Source organism: Protomyctophum bolini (genome assembly GCF_963924005.1).
Source record: "Protomyctophum bolini genome assembly, chromosome: 4".
Lineage (NCBI taxonomy): Eukaryota > Metazoa > Chordata > Actinopteri > Myctophiformes > Myctophidae > Protomyctophum > Protomyctophum bolini.
In genome coordinates, this window is record NC_137865.1 from 24,703,527 (window position 1) to 24,717,830 (window position 14,304).

General features: G+C 44.6%; 2 protein-coding genes across 3 annotated transcripts in view; both read right to left on the reverse strand.

The window, feature by feature from the left end:
• itpr2 (inositol 1,4,5-trisphosphate receptor, type 2) overlaps positions 1–14,304 on the reverse strand; it is a 49,185-nt gene that overhangs the window by 4,765 nt on the left and 30,116 nt on the right. For both annotated transcript variants that reach the window (XM_080761297.1, XM_080761296.1), the window contains exons 36-52: positions 13,715–13,857; positions 12,801–12,909; positions 11,774–11,897; positions 10,771–10,958; positions 10,360–10,552; positions 8,373–8,626; positions 7,382–7,582; positions 7,034–7,144; positions 6,697–6,792; positions 6,466–6,585; positions 5,910–6,044; positions 5,486–5,678; positions 5,139–5,264; positions 2,055–2,230; positions 1,750–1,914; positions 1,413–1,620; positions 355–429 (exon numbers count right to left, since the gene is read on the reverse strand). In XM_080761297.1, coding sequence (XP_080617423.1) covers positions 355–429; positions 1,413–1,620; positions 1,750–1,914; positions 2,055–2,230; positions 5,139–5,264; positions 5,486–5,678; positions 5,910–6,044; positions 6,466–6,585; positions 6,697–6,792; positions 7,034–7,144; positions 7,382–7,582; positions 8,373–8,626; positions 10,360–10,552; positions 10,771–10,958; positions 11,774–11,897; positions 12,801–12,909; positions 13,715–13,857 — 2,617 coding nt within the window. The remainder of the gene's footprint in view (positions 1–354; positions 430–1,412; positions 1,621–1,749; positions 1,915–2,054; positions 2,231–5,138; positions 5,265–5,485; positions 5,679–5,909; positions 6,045–6,465; positions 6,586–6,696; positions 6,793–7,033; positions 7,145–7,381; positions 7,583–8,372; positions 8,627–10,359; positions 10,553–10,770; positions 10,959–11,773; positions 11,898–12,800; positions 12,910–13,714; positions 13,858–14,304) is intronic.
• On the reverse strand, positions 4,144–4,668 carry LOC308313956 (small ribosomal subunit protein uS11-like). Its single transcript, XM_080761298.1, has one exon. The coding sequence runs from the start codon at positions 4,650–4,652 to the stop codon at positions 4,197–4,199; it is 456 nt and encodes a 151-aa protein (XP_080617424.1). The 5' UTR covers positions 4,653–4,668; the 3' UTR covers positions 4,144–4,196.

The following is a 14,304-nucleotide window of genomic DNA, read 5'->3' on the forward strand; positions in this document are numbered from 1 at the left end:
CCTGCAGCACAGGTGATCCACAGACTGATGTACATAATGTAGGAGAACAACGACCGACATGACTCATCCGTCCAGTGTGTGTGTGTGTGTGTGTGTGTGTGTACGTCAATTTAACAAAGGTGATCAGAAATCAGCAGACTTATCAACGTTTGCGCTACTCTATGCCGAATTGAAGTGGACTCGGTCCCAGACTTTTTTTCTTTCTCCCTGGAAATAAAACGTCTGGGTTTCCGAGGCTACACTAGATCTGATGTGTAACAATGACAGAAAACAACACCTGTGCATGGTACTGACAGACGGGATCAGTAAAAACAAAAAAAAGATTTCAGAGAAATTTCTGTTCGGTAACCTTACCAGCAGCAGAGCTGGATGAGGGATCAGGGCAGCTGTCTCTCACACATTCCTCACCAACCCCTCTTTTACGATATCCTAAAACGAGAAGCATGAACATGAGTTTCTAAATGACAAGACACAGAGAGGTCATTATTACAAAGGAAGGATGGTCGCTAAGACTACTTAGCTGCGAGTAGCAGCAAACCCTTTACATTGGCTCTCATCAGCTTAGATAAGACCAGTAAGAAAGACCCCAGGAAGTATGTAAACTAAAGTGCTTTACAGAGTTGAACGTAATCGACGCAGAAAGTGCTAAGCAACGGAGGGTGAGAGCAATTTCTTGCATCCAGTCCGTCCCTTACGTCGTCCTGGAACGATCCCCAACACGACGCAACGCAACACAGTCGGAGAACAGTACCCCTGGCGACCTTTGGCAGTAGAGAGCAGAAAGGCTTTCCTCCTCTGCTCCTACGCCCCTCTTTCTGAAAGAGGAAGCCACTTTGGTAAACCTAGACGTAAACACGGAACGGCATGGATAGAAGCACAGCTTTTGGGCCAAATGTCAAGGATGAATTATGACCCAGACCCTGGTGATTATCAGGTCCGAACGGAATCCGCGGCCACGGCGTTCCGATGAGAACTCAGCGGAATTACAGCAGAGAACAGTATGTACAAGCTCTGATAGTTGTGTATAATTTATCATCTCCTATGCATCCATTTGGTGACAATTTGGCCGTTTACAGATGCGACTAAAACACTATATGTAATATATGTAGATATCACTACTTTTCTTGACTCAATATATCCTGTTGAGTCATTTTGACATCAACTGCCATCTAGTGGATGAATGGTTGTACTGCAATGAAGGTTTACACTGGATACAGTATATAAAGTAACCATGCATGGTGACATAAAGACTGTGCGTGCACTGCGTCTTCTCTCAGCCCCAACGCAAGTGAAAACGGACTCTGTTGAGGCAGGCGCTTGGTAGCTGAAAAAGCCACACACACACACACACACACACACACACACACGAAGATTAAGAACAACAGAAATCAGTTAGCTGCAGTAAGCTCCACCTGGAGTAGGTGGTGTAGGTTGACCCGACACATGAAGGCGATCCACCTCCATACGGAAGTCATCCTTGAGGAAAAGGAAGCCGATGATGGAGAAGAAATAGACGAGGAAGATGGCCAGCACCGCCGTCAAGATTATAGAACGGCCGTTCCTCGTCACACTCTTTATAACGTTGAGCAGCGTCTCTTCTCGGATCACCAGGTCAAATAGCTGAGGGAACATAACCATCATCAACAATTATATTATATGCAGTTCATTCATACAGAAAATCTCTTTTGTCAAATCAAAACTAATTTCTGGTATGCTTCCTATCAATACAATGGAATTGAAAGGCCTCACCAGGAAGCTGTAGAAGAACTCGTGCACAAAGAGGCCCAGTACACAGATGATGGCGTAGCTCAGATGGTAGATGAAGAGCATGTCCATAACCACTGCTTTGTAGCTGTGGCTAAAAGTGCCCTGGTTTCCCACAAAGCTCACTAGAAAGACCACCTTATTGAACAACTGAAAATGAAGAAAACGGCAAAGCTTAGAAGTATCTCTGAAAAAGGGAACTAAATGCTAGAATGACATTATTGTTGTACATGAATGGAAGATAAAGACATTTTCTTCCACGACCCTTTGTCAGAAGTCCCATGACTTACATTGGTGGCTCCCAGCAGCAGCAGAGCAGGGCCGAGGCCCATAGTGTAGATGGCACGCAGTATGATAGACACCAGGAAGAGCACCAGGCCCCACGGCTTGGGGAGGACATACAGCGAGGGGGTTAACACCCCACAGGACGCCCACAGCAGCCCATTCCAGAATGGAGGCAAGGTGCCTGGACATGGGAATACAACATCATAAACTCTTAAATTAAGTGAACTAAGTGCTCTGCATGCCACAGGAACACAGCATGATTCTTCTTGACTTCTTATGAGAGGCAACACTTCCAAAACGGAACCGTAAGGTTCCTGGTTCGATATCTAGCTCTTCCTGGTTTTGTGTTAAAGTGTTCTTCAGCTAGACACTAAAACTATGTCTGCTACTAATGAGTGGTACATACCATTGTTTGCATAGTTACCTCCACCATTGGTCCATTGGTGTGAGGATATGTGTGCGTGCACGTGTGAATGGGTGAATGTAATGTGCAGTGTAACATGCATTGGATAAATCTTCTATAGAAATTTACAGCATTTGAGATGTAAAGTAGTTGTGGCTCATACAGTAAGGTTGGCTTACCACTGATCTAATACTACAAACTGATACTAAAACGACTAAATGTGTCTAAATGTTAACGATACAGAGACACCACAATACATTCAGTTAGTTAGCAGCAATAATTTTGGTTTGAATAATGTATTCACATGTTTCAATGCCTTATGACCTGCTGTAAAACCATTTGCCCTTCGGGGACACTAATAAAATAACCTTGAACCTTGAACCTTGATTCTGTAGATTCTAGTTTTACCAAACTGAACTCAATGCTGTAGCAGAAATGCTTTCCATCTAATTCAGTACATTGAATTGGCTTCATCATTCTGCCCATGTTTATCCAGCATGATTGCAAGGCACACAAGACCCTCATCAAGAAGATATAGTTCCAATAACCATCTAGAATGAAAGTTACCTCTACAATACTCAAAAAGATAAAATACCAGTAAGACGCCCTGAGGTCGAGAAGCGACCTCTCCCTAAAGGGCGAGGTTGCGTGCACGCATCCGTCAGGGTGACGGTAGACTGCTGGGCGAGTGCTGGTGCTTTGGCAACATATGGAATGAATTCTGTACTGGCCATATGGTTTGATGAGGTCGGATCAACATATGAAATGTCAGAACAGAAAGAACAGGTGGGGAGGGATCAACATATGCAATGTCAGAACAGGTCAGCTCCATATATGGCGATATGTCTAAACAAGTCAGCTCCATATATGGCGATCTAAGGGTTTGTGGTTTGAGGTCAGATGTAGAGTTGCTGGCTGGCTCCATATATGCAGATCTACAGTAGGTGATGATCCAGTCTTCTCCATGTATAGATAAAATATCCAGAGTTAGATGAGGTCAGTGTCGTGATCTTCATATATGGAGATGGCTCTGTAGTTAAAGCTACAATCTATTGCTGAGTAATAAGACAGAATGCCCACTTGGGCAGGTGCGATATTGCACTTTGAGCATCAGCTTGTCAACCATTACTGAGTAGAGTTCCTAACTGAACAGTGTACTGTGTACAGTGTTCCCAATGGAAAGAGAAGGGAAACCAACCCCAACCACCACAACTGTGGTGGTTATACTAGTCCTTACCCCTAATATATGAACACCAAATTAGGTGTTAGTGTGGGTAATAGGATCACATTATTGTTTGGGAGGGAATTGTTAAGGGCTGTAGGGATGTGGAATGACGCGCTCGCGACCCGTCGTGAGCCAGTTAATCGAGGCGATGTTTTTGTTTTTTATGAATTGTGTTTTATGACATGCGGTGCAGTAGGCTATCCGCTGTCCTTGGCTATGAAGGGCGAGTGACTGCAGGACAGAGTCACAGGACATGGCCATCTGTAACAGCAGATGAAATAGGGGCGTGCGTGTGTGTGTGTGCAGGTCGGCAGTGTCAGTGGTGGGGCAGGCACGAAATTGTATAGGCCACTGTTTGTGACAAGCATGACAGTGGTGTAACAAGGAGAACAGTGGCCTGTGATGCAGCTGTCGCTAGGGGGCTGAGGTGTGAGGGTGCGCTTTTGCCCATGGAAGTAGATGGGGATTTTTTCTGATTTATTTGAACCTTTTATTGGGTGGAAAAACTTGAGCAAAACATTACAGGCGACGACCGCGACGGCCTCCCTTTCTGCGGGTAGAGTCTGAGGGAATGGGGGTCACATCCTCGATACGTCCAATCTTCATGCCTGAGCGGGCCAAGGCTCGGAGGGCTGACTGAGCACCCGGACCAGGAGTCTTTGTTCGGTTTCCTCCGGTGGCTCTCAGTCTGATGTGCAGAGCGGTGATGCCCAGTTCCTTGCAGCGCTGAGCCACGTCCTGGGCTGCCAACATGGCAGCGTAGGGAGAAGACTCATCTCTGTCAGCCTTTACCTTCATTCCACCAGTCACACGTAAGATTGTCTCTTGCCCAGACAGGTCAGTAACGTGGACAAAGGTGTCGTTGAAGGAGGCAAAGATGTGACAAACTCCGAAGACATTCTCTCCCTCGGCCACCTGGGGACCCAGGCTGATCACCTGCTCCTCCTTCTTCTCCTTGACTTTGCGGGGAGCCATTGTATAGATATGTGTCTCTTCGGAAGCAGAAACCAGAAAGGCTGGGTATATATATAACTCTATGGGTAAAGAAACCATGGCAACGCATCACAGTGAGGTCAAGGCTATGTCACGGTAAAAGGCCTCTGCCTGGACTCTGGACAGGGCCCCTGCTCATGCTCCATATATGGAGCTGGCCTGTTCTGACATCACAACACTCCATATTTGGGCACGCTTGACACAGAACTCTATATATAGGACTAAAGGGACACAGAGAGACAGTTACAGAAATCTCCATATAGGGACACAGACAGATGGGTGGAACGGGTACTCCATATATGTTCTGACATCTGCATAGACTCCATGTTTGGGCATGCCTGACAAATAACTCCAAATATGGGCATAAAAGAGACACAGACATAATAACGGCATGGGGCATTCATTTCCAACTTGCATCGATCGTTCCAAGTAAGCCAGTGCCCAACAGGCACCGCTCTAGTTACTCACCCTCATCACCATCATCACCGAAGGGGTAGAAAACAGCCACGGCGATGTTGAGCAGGCAGGCCAAGTAGAAGGAGATACTCCCCCAAAGGGAAATGTGCCGTGAGAACCAGAAGAGAGCTGGATTCCCTTTTATTAAAGACAATAAGACGATGCTTTAGTAAAGGATAGACGTACACAAGCATGCACACTGCATCATACAAAAATACACATACAATTATGCAAAAACACACAGAGTAGGAGTTGGCCTGACAATTTATTATGTAAATAATGGCACCCAGGCATTTATGCAGGCATAAAACTATAATCATCCTGTTGTAGGAGTCTCATTGCACAATTCAGGGACTTACGTCTGATCTTCTTCTGCCACTTCATCTCATTATAGAGGTTGTCAAACTGCTGGAAGAAGTCATTGACCTTGCTGCCCTGGTCATCTCTCTCTGTGGTGGTGAACACGCGTATCTGTGATTCCTCCGTCAGGTACTCACAGATGTTTGGGACAGGAAATACTATCTGTTCCATGGTGCGGTCATGGCGCACAATCTGGCAGATGCAAACATATGATGTGTCATTACCAGTCATGTCATGTCATGTTACTACAGTCAAACTATTAGATTAGTTTACAGCATGGCTCTTCACCTGAGACCAATTTGCTATGGAAGATCCTACCAGGTCATGGCACACAACACAACTCCCAAACGAAATTGTGATACATAAAAATGGTCTGTTATTTGGTGGATGCTTTGGATAGAGACGTGTGATGCCAAGACCTACCTCTATCTGAGCGGTGTGGTTGGCATAGAAATCAAGAGCATCGTCTCCCTCATGGTGCGGATACGGCCCTCCCCCCAGCACACACGCGGTGCCCGGCTTCAGGCTCTGCTTAAGGGTTTTATGGTGTCTGGCCAACTAGGAAGCAGGAAGATTAAATAATACTTTACTATAACACTTTACTACATTATGGTCTCACCACATGATCAGCTCAAACACACATAACTGGAAACAGATGCTTTGGTTATAAAGCATTTTTATTTATAGATATAGACATTCACCAGGTGTGTGTGTGTGTGTGTGTGTGTGTGTGTGTGTGTGTGTGTGTGTGTGTGTGTGTGTGTGTGTGTGTGTGTGTGTGTGTGTGTGTGTGTGTGTGTGTGTGTGCGTGCGTGCGCTTGCACATGTGTGAGTGTGTCACAGCACTTTACACAATCTACACACATACAGGGTTGCACAGTTGATCAAAAGTAATCACCAGTAAGACGCTAAATTGCTGCGATTATAATTTTAGCAATAATCACGCAGCCCCACAACCACAAGCACACACACTTTCTACCTGGTGACTCAGAATGTAGATGTTATGTCCAACGTCTCTAGGTTTAATCTGGTCAGTTTGGTTCTCCTCATCTGCATCACCCTCCATTCCCTGACCATAGACCTCCTTCATCACATCCACCTGTCAACACAGAGGCTCTGCAATTCAAAATCCACTCGCATTCAACAGAAAACAGACCTGTTTGACACAGCACATTGTGGATGCATGTGTACATCCTGCGTCGGCACTTACGAGTTCATTGGGTCTCATTTTGAACAGGATCTTCTCTGCGTTCTCACCGTCTTGGCGACTCTCCAGGATGGCCAGCAACAACTTGGAGGCGTTGTTCTACAAGACAGAGGTGGCGTTTACAAGCAAAATAACTGTACACTGCATAGATGACAGACTCCCGACTATCACGGAATCATGCATCAAATATTAACCTGAGACTGTGTAATTGAGAGAAATTTCAAAATACAGTATACAGTGTCATTACCCATACGTAATCCTATTTTCCTTTTTTTTATGTACATGGGAGATTACTACTACTATCATTTCATGGGCTCCCGGAGAGACAGGGGTTTCTTACCTTAAGTTCCATGACCAGGTCCAACCGATGCTTGCTCAGGGGGTTGATGTCATTGACGATCAGCGAGATGATTATGTCAATACCATTCGACTCATGCTTGACTATACAGGACTGGTTACAATAAGAGGGACCACGGTTGATTTCACATCACTTCAGATAACAACAGCATGTCTCATAAGAATTGCAGTGTGGCAGTGTGTATTGTTTGACAAATCAATAACGAATAACATAAGAGTGTGTGTGTGTGTGTGTGTGTGTGTGTGTGTGTGTGTGTGTGTGTGTGTGTGTGTGTGTTGGGGGGAGGCACGAGTATTTCATTTAGTGAAAACCAAGTAATGTGGTTCCTACCTGATTCTCATGACAGGGTCCCTGGCAGTACTCAGTGAGGGTCTCCAGGGTCTGGCGGACAAGGTCCACGTTGCTCTCATTGATGTAGAGACCCAGCAGCCCCAGGCCTCCGGTGGTGCTGCCACAAATACAGTCCAGGAACTGGAGAGTCTCACACACCAAGTTGTAGTTGGTCTTGTTGTTCTGGTTTCGCAGAAAGTTCTGGATTCAGAACAGAAAACACAATTATACAACAGTTCAGTTCAGTGATGCTTGCGTAACTCGGCTCTGCCTTGTTCCTGACCACATCACTGGCGTGCAAAGAATCGTGATAACGCGCACACACCCTCTCGTGTAATATCGCTTGAATATCAACCAAGACGCATGCCCTTATAATAGTAATATCTATGAAGTTCTAACTACAGCAGTTATGATAGAGTAATATTAACAATAGCATTTTTCTAAGTACCCAAAGACACTTTGCATAGGGGGGAGGAACCAGTTGTACATTGTCTCTACTGTCTTCCACCCTCACTCACTCTCATACAAATTCACTGAATACCTCTCTCAATCTACTTCACGTTACTTTGTTTGTTTATTTAGACGGGACAATGCACATCAGTGAATATTCAATACATGAACGTGAATTCAATCAACTGAACATGATCTGATGTAAACATGCTGGTTTTAGTTAGAAGCTCATTTCCATCAGTAGTCGCCACACGTCAAATATATTTTTATGCAGTTGTTTTGCAGTTGTATGCGCTTTGTTTTTGTCATGTTGATGTTGTGGTGTTTAAGAATGCCATACCCATTTTAAACCAAGAACCCAAATACCTACTAAAGTCTAATACCTAAACAATGTCTAAAGACTAATTTGACATAAGATTTTAAAAGCATCAATGCTTGGTCACTTGTTTAAGACATTTCAACCATTGTTTTAGTTGTGTTGTTGTGTACACAAGGTAGAGCAGTGGTTCTCAACCTGTGGGTCGGGACCCGCAACCATTACCTGCAGGTCTGGGTTATGGTTCTCACAGAGTAGCTGCAGGTAGCGCAGGATGGGTTGCATGATGGTGATGGCAGGGCTCATCTGAACTTCCACTACGGCCTCCTCTGTCCCAAACACCTCGCAGATCTGACCAAGACCCTCCAGCTCTGTGTCCAGCTCCTTCCTGAAGGCACAGAAGGCCTTTGAGGTTGCACAAGAAGCCTCCTTCAACTGGCCCCGCATGTCCTCCCTCATGTGAAGACCTGAGTCCTTCCCTATAGGGCACAGAGGACAGACAGAATTAGGGCGGGGTCAAGGAATCTACGATCGATGGTCATTCAGCCAGGCTTTATGATACTGGCTCGACAAATTCGCTCCTTCTTGGCCTCGCTTGGCTTTAAGCCCTAACCACACCAAAGGGTCAAGACGGTTTTAGCGTTGTCCCTGCGGTGTGATATGTCTTGTTGCACGTTGATCCAAGTGATTCAACGCATGGAATTCAATGGCCCAAACCACGCCAAAGGGTCAAGACGGTTTTAGCGTTAACTCCTTGCAACCGTTAGGACCCAAGGAGTTGCATGGTGACCCTTGGTGTGGTTAGGGCTTTAGTGTACTGGCAAACCCAACAGAAGCGACTAGTTTCACCACTTGAGCCCAATTACATCAGCTATTTTCAAAAAGGCTTGAAAGCAAGCCCAAAAAGGCAACTACACTTCAGAAAGTCAGAAACAAGCCCAAACTAAAGCAACCTGCAACTATGAATACTTAAGCGACTTTACAGGAAACAACATTGCTTATAATGAGCAGACCTGGCAACACTGTTGCACTGTGCTGCAGGCTACTTATTATTTGCATGCGCAAAAACAATGTTCCATCGGCCGTCCTAGTTTGTGCTGAACTAATGCTAGTGTAATGTAAAACAATGTTCCATCGGTCGTCCTAGTTTGTGCTGAACTAATGCTAGTGTAATGAATAAAACAATGTTCCATCGGCCGTCCTAGTTTGTGCTGAACTAATGCTAGTGTAATGAATAAAACAATGTTCCATCGGTCGTCCTAGTTTGTGCTGAACTAATGCTAGTGTAATGAATAAAACAATGTTCCATCGGCCGTCCTAGTTTGTGCTGAACTAATGCTAGTGTAAAACAATGTTCCATCGGCCGTCCTAGTTTGTGCTGAACTAATGCTAGTGTAAAACAATGTTCCATCGGCCGTCCTAGTTTGTGCTGAACTAATGCTAGTGTAAAACAATGTTCCATCGGCCGTCCTAGTTTGTGCTGAACTAATGCTAGTGTAAAACAATGTTCCATCGGCCGTCCTAGTTTGTGCTGAACTAATGCTAGTGTAATGAGAGTCTTTTTGGTGGAGAGTCATCTCCGAGTTTATGTGGGTAAAGTAAGTGTTGATCAAATACAATACATTTTTGATTACTGCATCGTCTATTTCTCACTTCAAATGTTTTTAAAATACAATTTTGAGAGCAACGCTTAGTAGTAAATTCAATTGTGTGTTACATTGTGTGTTAAATTACATTGTTGTGTACATAGCTGTCATGTTGGATACGATATAAAATCCAAGCAATGCAGCAGGTCTGTTATACAGCTCTTATGTTAGCTTAACCTGACCTCGCCAGATTGCGGCAGTATTGAGTTCACCAGTTCCCTCCTCCTGCCTGGGATCTCTCAAGCAGAAACGATGAACCCGGAAACAGCGGGACAAACATTTGATATCTCCATAATCATTTCGAGTTGTAGTCTTGTTAGGTTGAGTTTACATTTGCACTGTGGCAGCGCTTCAATATGTCATACATCTTGCGTTGATCCCGCCTCTAGCGGCCTCAGAATTGGACCGGAGAACATCATCTCTGCCTGAGAGTTCCCTCCCAGACTCTCCCTGCTGGCAGAATGCAAATGTTGTCCAGCAGGGGGAGTGGTTTCACCAGGCTAATGTTAGCTGTCCTCATCAAGAAATAACACACGGCTGAATTCAGAATCAGAAAGTGACTGTACCTTTCTTGAACCTGATACCAGTAGTAGCGTCACTGAAATCGTCTCTTATCCTGCTGCTGCTGACAGGTCCATCAAACATGTTGACGGACACAGTGGATCGGATCTCCTGCTGGGCCATGTGCATACGGTCGTAGAAAACCTTGAAAAACCTCTCAGACTTTTTCTGTTTGTGCAGCTGGTTGTAGAACGAGTTCTGGGAGGATGGAAGAGTGAAAAAATAAACTATTGGCAAACTCAAACAACTTCTGAATCAGCGTACCTGAACTTGTGGGTATCGTCATTATTTATGCACTGGCTTGCAGTTTAATCAATGTTGGGTTGGATAATGTCATGTGCCACCGTGTGGCACATGCACATGACCATTGACCTTTATGGGTCCATTTGTGCGACACTCTAGAGTTGACTGTGTACCTGTATCTGTGTGTTTCCACCCTTGAGGAGGGCGATGCCCAGAAGGAGGCTCTCTTCAAACACACGGTGGTTCTTGGTGTTGACGATGAGGTCGATGACAAGCTCTGATGCCCCGACATTGTCTAGCAGGCACTGAATCTCCGTCATACTGCTGCCTGGCTTGTCAGAGTCCACCACTGGGGACCCTCCTGTGTGGAAGTGTAATGTTCATTATATATACTTTGTATATACTACGCTAGTATATTTTGAATGTTATTATTTAACCAGCTCACTAGCTCTTGCTAATATTTGAACATCTATAAAACCTAGACACCAATTTCACTTTCAATTTCACAATGCGTCGCATCGTGACGTGAGCTTGTATAATGGCTATTACACAGTCCTGTATAACGATATAGTGCATTAAATGACGAAGAAACGTGTTGGGTTACTAAAAATGATTTCTTAAAGATAAACAGATATATTACGGTGTAAAATTCATCATATACTGCATCATGTATATATATTACACAGTATATTAGAAGTCTGCCTGTGACAATAAAAGATTAACCGAGTGCTGCTGTGGTGTGTAGCTCTTCCCAGCAGTGAAGAGCTACCTACTGCTGGTGTTACTGGTTGTGTTTCTACCTACTGCTGGTGTTACTGCTTGTGTTTCTACCTACTGCTGGTGTTACTGCTTGTGTTTCTACCTACTGCTGGTGTTACTGCTTGTGTTTCTACCTACTGCTGGTGTTACTGCTTGTGTTTCTACCTACTGCTGGTGTTACTGCTTGTGTTTCTACCTACTGCTGGTGTTACTGCTTGTGTTTCTACCTACTGCTGGTGTTACTGCTTGTGTTTCTACCTACTGCTGGTGTTACTGCTTGTGTTTCTACCTACTGCTGGTGTTACTGCTTGTGTTTCTACCTACTGCTGGTGTTACTGCTTGTGTTTCTACCTACTGCTGGTGTTACTGGTTGTGTTTCTACCTACTGCTGGTGTTACTGCTTGTGTTTCTCAGTACCTCCAGATGATGGCTTGATGGCAAAGCCTCCTGATGAGCTGTTCCCACTTCCAAAGTCTGATTTGGAGTGAAGCCTTTGATTTCCAAAGTAACGCGTGAGGAGAGACTTTCTTAACACTTTCCCCTGCAGAGACATTTTTTTTTTAAATTTTATCTGCACACAAATATTTAAGGCTTTCACATGCGCTATTGTCTTCACTATCACTTCTCCAGAAAAATGCAATCTTTTTTATATTATCAAATATATATAACATCTGTATGTGTATTGCATACCAGATACATCAAAAATAAAGATACAATATTTAACATCCAATTAAGCCAATCTTCTGTAACAGTACCAAGCAGGTTGTAGTTTTAACAGGTGCCCACTGACTGAATCACAATGCTCCCCATTTCAAGCTTATAACCCAAATCCTACTCATCTCTTCGAAGGCAGGCAGGGTAATAAAATTTAAGATGGCAGAAAATGTACCTTTCACCATTAAGTCACTGCTAACAGCAAAGCGAGTTCCTGTTTGGATGCTTTCCATTTTATATGAAAGCAAACTTTGAAATCATAAAAAAAGGTTGGTTGGCTGCAGCAAACCATTCTAAATAAGATAATTATAAGGATGACAATTTGTCATGGCCCTTCTCCCCTGGTCCCCCAGGAGGGCACTAACACACAAACTCTACTCAACCTTACAGGCCTCTGGCAATGAAAGGTTGAGAAATCCCCCCCCAGTGTGTCCTCAAGTGCCTCCTCGTGTTATGTAACACAGCGAGGCTCAAAGCATACTGATGAGCGACTCTCTCCCAGCCCATAGACCTGAGAGAGCAGCGACTAGGGCACAGCAGACCTAAGCAGTAAGCGCATCAACGCAGTACTAAATGCACCAAACCCCGAGAGGCAGCAGGACAGGCTATAGAGACAATTTAATCTAATTCCCAATTGAAACGTAGAGTCGAAACGTGATGATCAAATATATCACCAGCTGCTTTTCATAGGGCACCCCCGTTTTGGAGATGCTCCACATGAAGTACTCACGGGTTCTTCAAAGCTTTCCTTCTTGTCCAGCATCTCCCTGAGAGTCTGTAGGATCTTGATACGAAGTTTCTCCTCTTTGCCCATCAGCTTCTTTGTATGTTTGATTAGTCTGTGAGGATGACATATAATCAGAATTAATCAATCAATCATCAATTCTTAATGACAAAGAAGTATGCTTTTCACACATACAGTATATTTTGAGAGTGAATATCACCAGTAAGACGCGCAAACACGGGAAGCGAACGCAGCTGAGACCCTGCAGATCATGTCTGTCTGTCTGTCTGTCTGTCTGTGTGTCTGTCCCGCTGTTACTGTATATGTGGACCTGGCCCCTTTTGTGCCCATATATGGAGCTGAGTGATTGCTGATGCAACAGACTCCATATTTGGACGTATAGCGGGACAGACACACACACACACACACACACACACACACACACACACACACACAGACAGACACACAGACAGACATCTGCTAGGTCTCATAGTAAGTGCTCACTGCGTTCGCAAAAAGAGACAATTAGACATACATAGTTACATACATTAATGTACAACAAAGAATGCAACATGTAGGCAATATGTAAAAGTACAAAGTAGGCAAATGTACAGCTATTTCACAATACATGTGTAAAAGCTTAAAGAGGTTAAAGGTCAGGGTTCACAGGGCATTGGGTATGGGTCATGTGATTGGTTGGACAGTGAAAACAAGAGGGCAGCTGAGCTAACTACCACTGCTGACCCACCATCAGGAGAGTTTGGTGCAAACACAAAATTATTGTTGGTATTGGAAACCATCTGATGACATGGCTTCCTGGCAAAAGTCACATAATAACTAAAGGGACAGCATCATAGACTGTATGCAATAACTTTCCTCTTCTTGTTGCACGTGAAGGCTTTAGTTTGGACATAACGTACTTAGACATGAAGGCTCCACTCTCACAGCGCAGGCGAGCAGCCTCTGGAAACAGCAGCTCTGGGCTGTGTAGAACGTCCACTAGTACAGAGAACTCTGCATGCACCTTTGGGCTGAACTGCTCTTCTAGACAGGCAACAACCCCCTACACACACACACACACACACACACACACACACACACACACACACGCACACACACACACACACACACACACACACACACACACACACACACACACACACACACACACACACACACACACACACACACACACACACACACACACACACACACACACACACACACACACACACACACACAGTAAAAAAAATACTTTATTGCAGGAAGCAATGCTCAAATGGAATACAGCCTGGGACACTCCATAAACCAATAGGACAATACAAGTAAGACGCGCAAACGCAGCTCGTACATATTTGGGGTTTTTTAAGATTTTATTTTAGTGTGTGTATGTGACTATGTGTGTTTTTGTGTGTGTGTGTTTTGTGTGTGATACAGCTGCGCCCTCTGGTGGCGGGCAGGTGGTGTTACAGCGTGACAGACAGACACACAGACAGACAGACATGTTCTG

Coding starts and splice junctions, on each gene's coding strand:
- LOC308313956 (XM_080761298.1), bottom strand. CDS start 4,652: ATGGCTCCCCGCAAAGTCAAGGAGAAGAAGGAGGAGCAGGTGATCAGC.